The sequence below is a fragment of the Corvus hawaiiensis genome, chromosome 4 (genome assembly GCF_020740725.1).
Source record: "Corvus hawaiiensis isolate bCorHaw1 chromosome 4, bCorHaw1.pri.cur, whole genome shotgun sequence".
Taxonomy (NCBI): domain Eukaryota; kingdom Metazoa; phylum Chordata; class Aves; order Passeriformes; family Corvidae; genus Corvus; species Corvus hawaiiensis.
In genome coordinates, this window is record NC_063216.1 from 18,447,794 (window position 1) to 18,460,028 (window position 12,235).

General features: G+C 43.9%; 1 protein-coding gene across 2 annotated transcripts; it reads right to left on the reverse strand.

The window, feature by feature from the left end:
* Nucleotides 1-117: 117 nt before the first annotated feature.
* On the reverse strand, nt 118-11,355 carry FGFR1OP2 (FGFR1 oncogene partner 2). 2 transcript variants are annotated; one of them, XM_048301806.1, is made up of 6 exons: nt 11,238-11,352; nt 8,191-8,327; nt 6,946-7,063; nt 5,910-6,052; nt 2,809-2,922; nt 118-2,462 (listed from the first exon to the last, which is right to left on the reverse strand). In XM_048301806.1, exons 1-6 carry the CDS (start codon nt 11,239-11,241, stop codon nt 2,325-2,327), a joined length of 654 nt encoding a protein of 217 aa, XP_048157763.1. In that variant the 5' UTR covers nt 11,242-11,352; the 3' UTR covers nt 118-2,324. The 2 variants fall into 2 exon arrangements, with proteins under 2 accessions (XP_048157763.1, XP_048157764.1); XM_048301807.1 differs by lacking the exon at nt 2,809-2,922 and having other exon boundaries at nt 11,238-11,355.
* Nucleotides 11,356-12,235: the final 880 nt, after the last annotated feature.

Here is a 12,235-nt window from a genome sequence, read left to right on the forward strand (position 1 = left end):
TGCCCTCAGCTGAACAGCTGCCACATAGAACAGTTTGGGTTACCTTTCCTTTTATCCTGTGTTGCCAACAAGGCTCATCTCAGACCCAGTATCTTGCTTTAATCATGGAGACATCCATGTTTTCAGTCAACTTTATTGACAAAATAAGTTTACTGTACAGTACACAATTCTAGCCATAAATCCTTTTCAAGCCATCTGCATTACAAAAATAACAGGTATGCAATGAAAAATAGTCACTCCACACACTGTGAAGGCTCTTTAAAATCCTAAAGTGATCAGGGCAGGGGAATGAAAGGGGAGATATATCAAATGTGAAGACTAGGAGTAGATAAATTAAGTCACATTTTTGTTTAATTTACAAAAATAAACACTAATCAAGCATCATTTCATAATAGAGCAACCTCAAAGTACTGCCACAGAACAACAACCCTCTTCTGTATTCAGAAGCCAAACCAGAAGTCAGCCATGAAGCTGAATTCAGCATCAAATGGATAGAAATGCCTCTTGACACCAGTGCATGGCTGAAAAGATGCTTCTAGAAACAAGATTTTCAACAACTGAACCCAAAATTCCTTGTGAGTTTGCAATAACAGAACACTCCACTGAAAAAAGATGTTGCTTCTGGTAAGTCAGCAGCTTGCAAGCCACAGCAAAAATGCAAAATCTAAATTAGAGAAGCACTGGCGAGGCTTTACAGATAATATAAAAGCAGACAAGAATATTTTGTGCTTGAGCTAAAATGTTCCCCCAGAATTTCCCCTAGGCTGTTTCACAAGTCTGGAAATGGCCATAATTTTTTTCCATGGATGTGAATGTCCTCAGTGTGTTCTTAAGCCCAGCAAGAAGCCTAGCAGCAGCTTCTCCATTTCTAAAGCAGGCTGTGAGAATGGGGAGACCTGATTTACCTGTCCTTTCAGCACATGCATTAATTCACTGAGAACAAGCATTTACTGCCTGCTAATCCTCCTTTCTAACTTTTTTCCTCTTAAAAGCATCACAGGAAGGAGCAGCAACAGAGAGAACAGGACAAAGGTACTGAGCTGCTCCTAAGTGAGCCCAGTGATGCTGAAAGCTCCCCCTTAGGCCTGTGGAACATTTACCTTGAGCTCAGGGAAGCTGTGGTGGTGCACAGAAAGCTGCACTGAAGCTGGCACGCTGGGAAGCGTTGGATGCTTGGTTCCTTCTGTGTTGTTGTCACTGAAAATCAAACTTGACTAAGTGGTAGCTGATTTCAGGATAGCTCAGCTCATGTTGCTTGGTGGGTTATTGAACAGCCAGAATGTTAAACTGTGGGTGGCAGCTGTAGTTCCACAGTTTTCTGTAGCTGACAGCTTTCACTCTGCTTAACTCACTTTAAAACCTTCTTGATGACTAGTTAGTACTGGAGAAAGGAAAATTAGGAGTATTAATTGCAGGCTGCCAACTCTGCCATGAAGCTGCTTCCTCCTTCCTCCACCCCCCCCCCCCCCCCCCTTTCTGCTGCCACTGCTTGGGTGCTTTCCAGTTGCCATTCCTCACTTAGGAAGTTTGGGCAGGCAATTGGAGAAGAAAGACAAGGGACTCTTGTGGCTTCTCACTGACAGAGAACTGAGCTGGATTTCTTCTCCTGAAGGTAAAGGCTGAGGCAGAATTGTATTGCTACCTGTGTTGCTGAGAACAACAAAGTGGGAATAGCTCTTTCCATGTTCTCACAATACAATTCAGTGTGCATATTTTAAAGAATCTTGTTTCATTTAAAAATTCCAAACTATTGATGGACAGCATTCCTCATGTTTAAAAATTGGCCTTGTATTTGAAAGGGATACCCCAAGGCTAAATGACAGAAATCCTTACGTGTTGCCCCTCCCATCAAAGAGGTTTGTTGCAAAATGAGAATTTATTAAAACCAAAACAAAAGGAAAAAATGCTATGTGGATCATGCACAAAGCATATTCATAAGTTACTACTTTCTAAGGCAGAGATCAGACTTGAAATCTTACCTTTATTATCTAAGAGGTGCACTGAACTTTGCATGAGCAATAATTTATATAAATTACTTGAAATCTCACCTTTTATCTGTAAAACAAGTTCATATAAAAAGAATTTGCAATTCAGCAAGTGCATTAATCCATTTCCTACTGAGGTTAGATCTATGGCAATCAATCTGTCACTGAGGGTATTGCAGAATACCAGCTGAATTTATGTCACACAGTATAAAAGCCACTGAGCTGGAGTTGGATGCATTCTCTTGCTGGTGCCCTATTCAGTAACAAGTGCTTGACCAGTGCCCCCTGATGCTCCATTGGTTTAAGTGTGCAACTGAAGCTTGCTGATTCCCAGAGTCCTTAGCTTTTCCTCAGGCTCAGATCACTGCTTGTCACTAATCCTGACAGGGACGTGCTCTCTGATGCATCCTCTTTCTTCAGGTTCAGAAATGATTCTCTAGTGATTTGAAGAATTTCTCTCAAGCCTTTGTTTTCTTGCTAAAACCAGAGAGAGAGAAATGCATTAATAGGACTCCAGAAAGAAATCAGGGTAACTTAAAACCTCCCCTCTACTCCAAACTAATGCATAAGGAGTAAAACACTGATTTGAAATCTGTGCTGTATCATCTTCTCCAAGGGAGCAAATGAGGTTTGTGACGCTCCTGCTCTCTTGGATGGGCTTTAAGCATCCTCTCCTTGATATGAAGCTGTAGTGGTACTTCCCCTCCTCCAGCAAAGCAAGGGTAACACAACAGCAGTGAGTGATTGGGACAGTAACTCCATGAAACACCTGGGAGGATCTTTACTCCCTTTAATATCGGTGCCCCTGCAGCTTTCTCCTCACCTCAAGCTGGGTGATGCGCTCCTGCTCTTTGCAGCCATGCCTTTCATCCACCTCAATGGCTTTTCTCATTACTGCTGCCATCTCTGTAATTTGGTCCACATGCACTTGCAGCTCCTGAGATACAATATTTAGTAATATCTTAGTAATATATTTTCTGCATTATTAAAAAAAGCAAAGCATTCAACGTGATTTAACTGCTGTGACTTTTTTTAACACAGACCTCAATTGTGGAAAACAAATTCTCTCTAACTTTCCTGTGTGGGCAGCCACAGTGGTCTTGGTTATTTAAATAAACCTGGTTTGCCCCACAGTGATCCCTCTCACTGGGATTTGATATAAGCTTAACCAACTGTGATCCTCAGCCTCCAGATGGCTGCAAGTTGGTGCCATGCCTGCCCTGACCAGGCAGCAGGGACTGTGCAGCAGGAACGGATGTGTGTTATTCTGGAGAACAGCAGGGAAAGCCATATTCCAGTTGTCTGAAACCTGATCTCCAGTACTAGCCCATGGATAGACATTTTTTGCTAAAAAAGAGTAGGTGCAGTGGTCATCCTTACAATGTCGTATGTTACAAAACTCAAACCTGTCCTCCACTTTCTAGTTTAGATTCTTTTGCTTGGATCCACCTCCAACTCCAGCTTATCTGGGCTCTGGACTTCAGAGGTTCAGAAAGAAGGGTCACTGCTGCCTTTCCCTGCAATGCTGCATGAGGAGCCTGTGCCACTCTGGTATTCACTGCTGCTCAGTTAAGCCAGACAGTTTAATGGTATTTCCAGCAGCTTTTATTTTTCAACCTGTCTTTTATTCCAACTCTGCTGTGATGGCAGTCTAGTTGTGCCTGACCTGGCCTTTGGACAAAATCCACAATATTTATTGGCTATTATCAGGAAAAGCAGGACAGGAGGGCTCAAATGAAGGACAGTAGAGGCTACAGCTAAATCCCACCTTTAAATGATGAATTTGATGGGAGGTCTACATAGCTGGCAGATGATCAGCTTGCTTTTAAACTAGCACAAAGAACTGCCTCACTTGGAATCATACACTTACCTGACCAAAACAAATACCCTTTACTAAAACAAACATCAGCCCTTTCCTCCCTGCCATTCCAACTGCCCCAGCTATAATTTAGCAGTTGTTAAATGCCTACTCTCAATGTGAGGGGGCGGGGAAGAACTTGCTGTAAATCTTTATTTTCTTCTCAGTTTCCAGTGCAGGTGATAACATGAAACTTTTTTAAGAACTCACAAATTTAGCTTGACAGGAAGCTGTGGTCAGGCAAGGATGTACCCTTGAGAAGGACTGGGTAGGAGCTGTGGGTTTCAGATATACTGCTGTCCTCCCTACTTCCTGCATTCCCAGCTCATGTAGGCTCTGGATCAATACAACTTTGGGCCTGTTCCAAGGTCACTGATGTTAGGTCAGATCCTAACACAAAACTAGAAGGCTTTCCTCTGGAAGGCACATGTGGAAAACTTAGATGGGGTAAAACCAAAGAGTGCAATGAAAGTGAAAGCCTCTGTGTCTCTCCCTCCCTTCTTTTGTACATGTTGGGTTTTTTTCTCTCCGAAGAGATAAAAACCAAAAAGGGGCCACACCCATTTTAGGGCCTTGTTTCAGCTGAGCAAATTCAAGCAGCACACTTAGATCAGGGTCACTATTACCAACACACCCTTTTCTCTTGCAAACAATGCTATCAAAATTAATTGTTGTTCTGTTTCAAGGAGGTGCTTCTTGATCTGCAGCAATCAATGACCTTGTAATAATCTGTAAACAGGCACTAAAATAACAGCTGGCACTTGGGAAAACAGCATTACTGGGAACAGGGAGCTTAACTCCTGGACTATAATGGATTTTTTACTTAACAAGAGAGAAGTATTTAAAAAGTGCTTCAAGACTGTTCAGTCTTCCTGAGTATGAAGCCTGAGCTAGAGAATAAATAATGACATTCCAGAAATCCTAAGTATCAGGGTAAGGGTGATATATCTTTTTCATCAGGCATTCATGTAGGAAGAGGTTTAATGAAAATGTTGAAGCCTAAATCTCCTGTTCCAATTATACCACGAGACGTTAGTTTTTCTTTTTAGTTTCTTTTTCTTGTTTTTCCATTGAAGTGCTCCTAAATGAACTATTACAGTCCATTTCAGGATGGATTTAATTTTACCCTCTTGTGTTGCTTCTCCTGAAGCTGGAGCAGATGCTATACCATATTCTGAGGTAACTTCTGTTGAAAATCATCTATACCTGTCATTTTTCAAGATTTTATGTTAAAGATACAGTTCTAATCCAATAATTTTTTTCATACCAAGGGCACTAATTACACACTTAGGATGTTGTAAGCAGGCAAGAAAGAATCAAATTCTTAAATTTTGTCTTCCCAGTAAGCAGACCCTAACTTTGCTTTGCAAACTTAAGTTAGCTGTGGTCAAAGGTTACTAAACACTTAGAACTTATGTCTACACAGCTGCATTGCTCTAATGATTATGTTACATTTTCAATGACATGTAAGACACTGCTGAAAAGCTCCTGTTTGGATCTGTTAGTGACCCAGAATAATGAATTCCCCCAAAATTTAAAAGTCCTTTTGACCACTGAATAACTGAACATATACTTTTGTTTCCTGCTTCATCCAATTATTCAATGGTCAAAAGGACTTTTAATTTTTAAAAATTATTTACAATATTTAGGGAAAAAATATTTGAATATTGAATTTAAAAAGCTTGTTCCTCCTACTCTCTGTAAGTACAGGTTTACTAACTATTTGTTGGTGTCACAAGCGTAAGTTAAAGCTGGTCTAAAACTCTGAATATTAGTAACCTCTGGCAGTGTAACGCGGCAGTTGCCTTAAAGATGGAAGTGAAGCAAAAGTAAATTAAGCAAACACAGTAATGAAATGCTACCTGTTGAAAGTTTCAATAAATGAGAAGCTGGTAAAGTTGACTTATTCAACTGAGAGTTTCCTGTTCACGTTGCATGGAGTGGATTACAGAAACTAGGACTTGTACAATGACACAAAAATTGACATGAAGTGAGCTTTGAATTGATCCACTACAAACTAAGGTGTAAATGAAAAACAAAGCAAAAAACATCAATGAAGTTATTACCTTGGAATGCTGCTCTTTTAACTTCATTATTATACTTGGATCATCCTTTTTGCTCGCCATAAGCAACCTAAACATCTGTTCTCTGTACTTGCTCATGATGAGCTCCAGAGCAGACTGGTGCTCTTCGAGAGATGTGCGCAGTTCTGCCAACAGAATTTAAAATGCATTTAAGACTTTGACACAAAGAAGCAAATCAAAATGCACAAGTATTTCACCCTGAGAAAACAGAAATAAGCCTGTAATTGAGTGTCCCCTCTCCCTGCACCATAAAATCGACAGAGGCTCTGCAAATGGTTTTGATGGTGACCAGCCTGGGACAATTCCTGGTCAGTAACAAACAGTCTTTTGTTAGTGTGACTTTGTGTTCAGTCCCTCTGGCTGACAAAAGCCATCTGCAGTGTGGCTTTACCCCAACCACTACAAGCTACACTGTACAAAAGGCAGGCAGGAATTCACAGATCTGTTTTAATCTGCAGCTTGGTAAAACCAGAGTTGAAAAATGCTTCTGTTCAAAATATACTGAGTGAAAGGATAAATAACCCTGAGGGAAGACTCATCTTGAGGCAAGACTCATCAGAATCGAGATCACTGAATCTCTTGCTGAATGGAACTGTTAGAATACCTAAGGCTTTCCAGGAGAAACAGTGCATTCCTAGTGTACAGAATTCCAGAAGGAATTCATACTTCTGTACTTATACCATAACTTGTCCTGACCGCTCTTATTATTTTCAGCAGTGGTTAAACGTTTCTTCAAACAGATCCCTATATTGCAGAATTAAGTTCTATTTATCTCCTCACTTGTGCTGGACATTAGGTAAGGACCGAAAAAAGTAATTTTTCCCAAATCTCTCTTTTTGTTCATCAGTCCCAGAGGTTGGACTTTAGGACTCTTGAATTGTATTACGATCAGTTAAACTGACAAATTGAAATTAGAAGAAAAAATCTACAGCTATGTTTTGAAAGAAGATCAGTGGTAAAAGTCTATCTCCAGTGGTACAGGCTGGAGCTTGAAAATGACAGAATATTCATGTTTTACCTTTGTTTTCCTGTTGCAATTCCCTAATCTGTCTGTTTTCCTGCTGGATACCCATCACTAGAGTAGACCGAGGGCGATGTCTTGCTACTTCATTGAGCTCTTGGACTTCTTCCTGGTACTGGTTATTACAAAACAAACCAACAAGGCACAGCATATTTGATTAACCATGGGCAGGCATTACTCAGCAGGTCACAAAGCACCAGTTCTACTGTCACTCAGAGTCTGTAACCAGGAAGACAATGCTTTCTTTTAAATAATAATATCAAACACACACACCAGAGAGCGTTGCACACATCCTGTCCTTTAGAGACACAAAAGCATCACCTTTGTTTTTAAACAAGTTTCATATCTTAGATGTGTGTAGTGGATACTATTTAACCTTCAGTTAATGCAGGCCAAGTTCACCATCAGGTAATTTAAAACTCATAGAGATGTGGTAAAGACAAACCATGAGGTACAAACCTCTTGACATTTACTGTGGCTTCCCAAAACCTTAAACCACAAGGCTGTGTGGGTACAAGTCACTCAGGCCCGAGTCAATAGATCCTGACTCCCAATAGATGGGGAAATGTAACACCCTTGATCTGAAGCCATGAAGCCTCTGCATGACTAGTTTTACAGGGCTAAATTTCATGCAGGGTTTTATTTTATAGGCCCATTAACATATCTTGGGTTCATTAAAGTGACAGGATGAACTCCCATATGGAAAGTCACAAGACATCTTTACATTTTCCCAGGAGTTCTCTTGTCAAAGTCACACTCAATCTAACAACATGCCTCGAGCATCTTAACATCAGAGTAGAAATGAGCACAAAAAAGCCCAAGAGGCTATTTGGAAATAAAAGGAGACACTGCAAAGACAAAGCATTCTGTACAGAAGACATGACAGAGCCTCTGTATGATTAAATAGATATGTTGAAATTAATGGAAATGTGTAGTATTGCACCGGAGAGCAAACCAAGAGACACCACAGAGTGGTTTGTAAGATACCAAGTCTGTTTCTACCAGTGTTCTTCAAATAAATGGTTGTTTTCAATATTTAAGCTGCAGTAACTGTGAAAACTATTTTCACAGGCTCCAACTATATAAACAAGCTATTTTTAGATGAGAGCCACACCTCTAACAAAAACACCAAGTGTGCATTACAGGATTAACCCAACAGCATGTTCCTTCTGTGCTGCACCGAAGCACCCAGAGGATGTAAATGCTGTTATTCCCAGGAGCAAGAAGGGCTGGAGAGCAGACCTGTTTCATGGCTTCCACCCGCTTGTTGAGCGCCGTGGTCTGCTCGATGAGCGCCTCGGCCGCGCTGTCGTGTTCCCTCAGCCGCTCCACCAGCGCCTTCGCGTCCGCCAGCGCCTTCTCGATCGTGCAGCTCATTTCTGAACACAACAAAGGCACCTGCGTTGGCACCACAGCACCTCTGCCACACAGCACAGCTACCGTGGGGACAGAGCAGCTGCCAGAGGCAGGGTACTGAACACAGGAAAGCTGGGCAGTGCACGTGCTTCTGGCAGGGTGATATAGAAAGGGAAAGAATATTACATGAACTCACTCATTTTTTAATGCTACTTTTTCTTTAAATGTGCTCTCCTAACAGCCATAATTCAGGATAACTGAGGTATAAATCCAACACAGAAGAAAATGCTGAAGGATTACAGTGGCCTGGAAGATTCTGATGACTTAAATCAGCAGAGAAGGAGCAGCTCAAACTCACAGAGTCGAGAAAATTGCTCAGGGAAAGCTCAGAAGATGAAAGGCTTGTGTTTTGTTCATGTCTATAAATGAACACGAACATCACTGCATGGAATGGAATTGTGACATTTTCAACAGCATGGAGAAAGACAGCAGCTCAGCTAAGAACCAACTGCATCCTTTAAACACCAGCCTTCTAACTGCAGTACTTGTTTACAGGAATTATGGATTGCCAGAACTGCCAAACTTGCAAAATGCTTGTGCCTACTGCCAACAATACTGACCTTTACACTACATTTTTTCATATTCATGCTTGATAGATTAAGTTTCAAGACCAAGATTTTCAGCCTAAGTTTTTATTTTCTTTTAAGAAACCTTGGACTCGTCCTACTGAAAAGGAAATCTATTTAAGCTTCTTGAACAGATTTCAGCAATCAAACAGCAGGGATAGAGGTTTATGAGATTTATGGGTCTTGTTGACATCAGGCTTACTATTTGGTTTAGGAAATGTTCTGAGGTACAGAAAGAATCAACTATATCCATTTCTTAGCTAGGCCATTTGTGAAAGTAAAGATTTTTGTAAGCATTAAAGATTATTGAGTCTTTCCTCAGCTATGTGGAAAAAAAAAATCAAGTTGATTTTCTGACTTTCTCAGGCACCTTTACGAATCATAGCCCAGGACCTTTAAGTCAAGCTTAAAAAACTCCTCAAATTCGCCTCAACTGACCTTTTGCCCCTGTCTCAGGTAAGTAGTAGAAGGAAGGATATTTCAAACACTACACATTTAACCTGTGTTTTCTGGGATTCATGTGCTATCAAAAGCATTAGCATTAGAAAACAATCCTGTTTATCAGGCAGAATTTTCATTTAACTTTCCATATGATGTATTTGAGGTATCAAGGTCTTCAGCAGACTGCTGTGTTATCACGGGTAGTTAATTTATTCAGCCTGACTTAGCAGTTTGAGGGCTTTCAAATATGACATGCAAAAGAATCAGACTGCATTGTTTTTAGGGATCTGTTTTCCTTGCTCCTCCCTCCAGTCAGATTTCTTACAGAAATATCCCAGACAAAAGATGACCTTCCACACTAACTGGCTGAACTGCTACAGAAATTGACTTAGTGAGATCCATGGAGCTGCTGAAGAGCAGCCTTTAACTCAGCTCACAGTCCAGGAATTCTCTGGCCAGTATAAACAAAGCCTCTGAGGCCTCTCCATGAGCTGGGAATACTTTTGGCATTCAGACTACAATGCACTTAACACCTCTGACAGTTTGTCTGCATCCATATACATTTTTAAACAGTGTACGTTTAACATATGCACGTTCTCGTTTTTTTCCCCAGCCCAACCACACCAAAGAAAAAGAAGCTGATTTGTGGCAAAGCCACTGATGTCCCTTTTCCCAGGGAATGTGCTGGGAAAGATGTGTGGAATGCAGCCCCACAAATTCTGTAGTCACTGTCCCCAGTCAGGCCAGGGCCCAGCTCCAGTTTTCAGGCAGCATTTGTACCTCAAAAAGCAGAATCATTATTTGCATCACGGTAATTCACATCGGTCCTAAATCCTGGCTATGGTACCTTTTGGGCAAGACAGTGGTCCTAATCCTTCAAACTTAAAGTGCTCTCTGGCTGCCTGTGGGAAACAAAACCTTTGCCTGATCCTGGAACTGAGCTAAACCTGTGAGTTAGCCTGGACATGTAGCGGGTTGGAAAACCCCAGTTATTCAAATATACTTGATTTAAGCAAATTCTTATCATGTATTATTTTTTATGAGCATGACTATGGGAACTGAAGTTAATGATTCCTGAGCCCTGCCCTACCAGAGATGCCCAGCTGCACAGATGCTTGTTAGTGCAATCTTGTCAACAGGTAGCAGAGCAACAACTCACCCCAGCAACACTCCTACTACACACTCACCGCCTGTCACTTCCTGCTATTTACTAATGGCATCATTACCAAATTAAAACCAAAAAACAACGCCAAAGAATTAAGATCTCTGTGCGACCACAGCCGCCTTCTAATTTTCTGCTTCTTTCTTTCCATCCTTACTGGAAGCCACTGTTTCCCACGGCTTGTGGGTTTTGTTACCACAGTCACCAGTTTGGCAGCGCTGAGCCAGAATGCAATTTCCAAGGAATTCCAAGGAATTTAGGCCGGTGCAAAGGTCCCGGCGTGACAGGAACATCCCGGGCATGTCACCGCCGCGCTCCCGGTGTGACAGGAGCATCCCGGGGATGTCCCCGCCGCGCTCCCGCTGTGACAGATCCCGGGGTGTCCCCTCCGCACTCCCGGTGTGGCAGGGGCGTCCCGGCAGTGTCACCGCGGGAAGCGTCGCCTCCTCCCCCCAAAACGCGGCGACATCGCGACGCTGAGGCGCGACACCGGTGCCTGTCGTGACACCGCCGCGAGCCGAGACACGTGAGGGGTCCCCGGCCCGCTCCGGCCCGCGGGTCTGAGGCGGGGGCAAGGGGCGTCCTCCTCCTTTACGCCCCTCAGGGCGCCCCGGCCCTGGGGCGTCCCAACGCGAGTCCGGCCGCGCTCCCGATCGCCCAGTGGCGCCCCCCCGCCGAGCTCCCGATCCCCTCCCGGAACTCACTCATGCCCGGGGCTCCGGCCGCGCCGGGGGTCAGCCCGGACCGGCCCCGACCGGTGTCAAATGGCGGCGGCAGCGGCGGGCGGCGCGTCCCGTCCCCGCCAGGGGGCGCCGTGGGGTGGGGGCGGCACCGGCCGCGCGCCGCTCTCGCGAGAGGACGCCCCTCCCCGGCCACAGGCCCCAGATCTCGCGAGAGGGCGCCCCGCCCTCGTATAGGTCCCGAGGCCTGCAGGTGTGAGCCGGGCTTTGAGCCAAACCTCGGGATTTGTGTTAAAGTGTACATCAGCAGCTCTAGCGGGACATTTAGGATTAAGCAATTGCATTGTGAGTAGGTTTAGATTGGATATGAGGAAGAAATTGTCCCCTGTGAGGGTGGTGAGGCCCTGGCACAGGTTGCCCAGAGAAGCTGTGGCTGCCCCATCCCTGGCAGTGTCCAAGGCCAGGCTGGATGGGGCTCTGAGCAAGCTGGGATAGTGGAACCCCATGGCAGGGGGTTGGAACTGGATGGGGTTTAGGATCCTTCCCAAGCCAGGGAGGGCATTGTGTGATTCTATGATCGAATGCTTGTCTCATATTTCACAAAAAAAGGGAGGCAGTCCGAAAATGAACGGACTGTGTGGCTGAGAGCCATCAGGAGTGAAGTCCGCAGGAATGAGCAGTAACTGCGGGAAGGTTCATGCCGGCGATCGCAGTCACCCACCCCCTACCAGAAACAAACCCCAGGCTCAACTGGTGAGAGCTCCGGCTGCGCACTCATGTGCGTGAGAAGCCAGAGACACACGCAGCGAACGGGGCTGGGTACTCATTAACAGACAAATTACATAACTTGCAGCCCATGAACGCTGATGCTTCTGTTTCTTAAAATGTATAAATAGTGTGACGTTTCGATGATCGAGGAGCCTTCTGCGGGAATGCTCCACCTCCTGCTCTCCGCATATTTGAACGCAGAATTCCCACGCAACCTGGAATAACACACGGACCTCCCGCCCCTCCCTGTGCGT

Excerpts from the sequence above, each read along its gene's own strand:
- FGFR1OP2 (XM_048301806.1), bottom strand. Across the intron at positions 7,064-8,190 it reads GGGTGGAAGCCATGAAACAG|TACCAGGAAGAAGTCCAAGA; the intron begins GTCTGCTCTCCA and ends TGTAATAACCAG. Across the intron at positions 2,923-5,909 it reads TAAAAGAGCAGCATTCCAAG|GAGCTGCAAGTGCATGTGGA; the intron begins GTAATAACTTCA and ends ATTGTATCTCAG.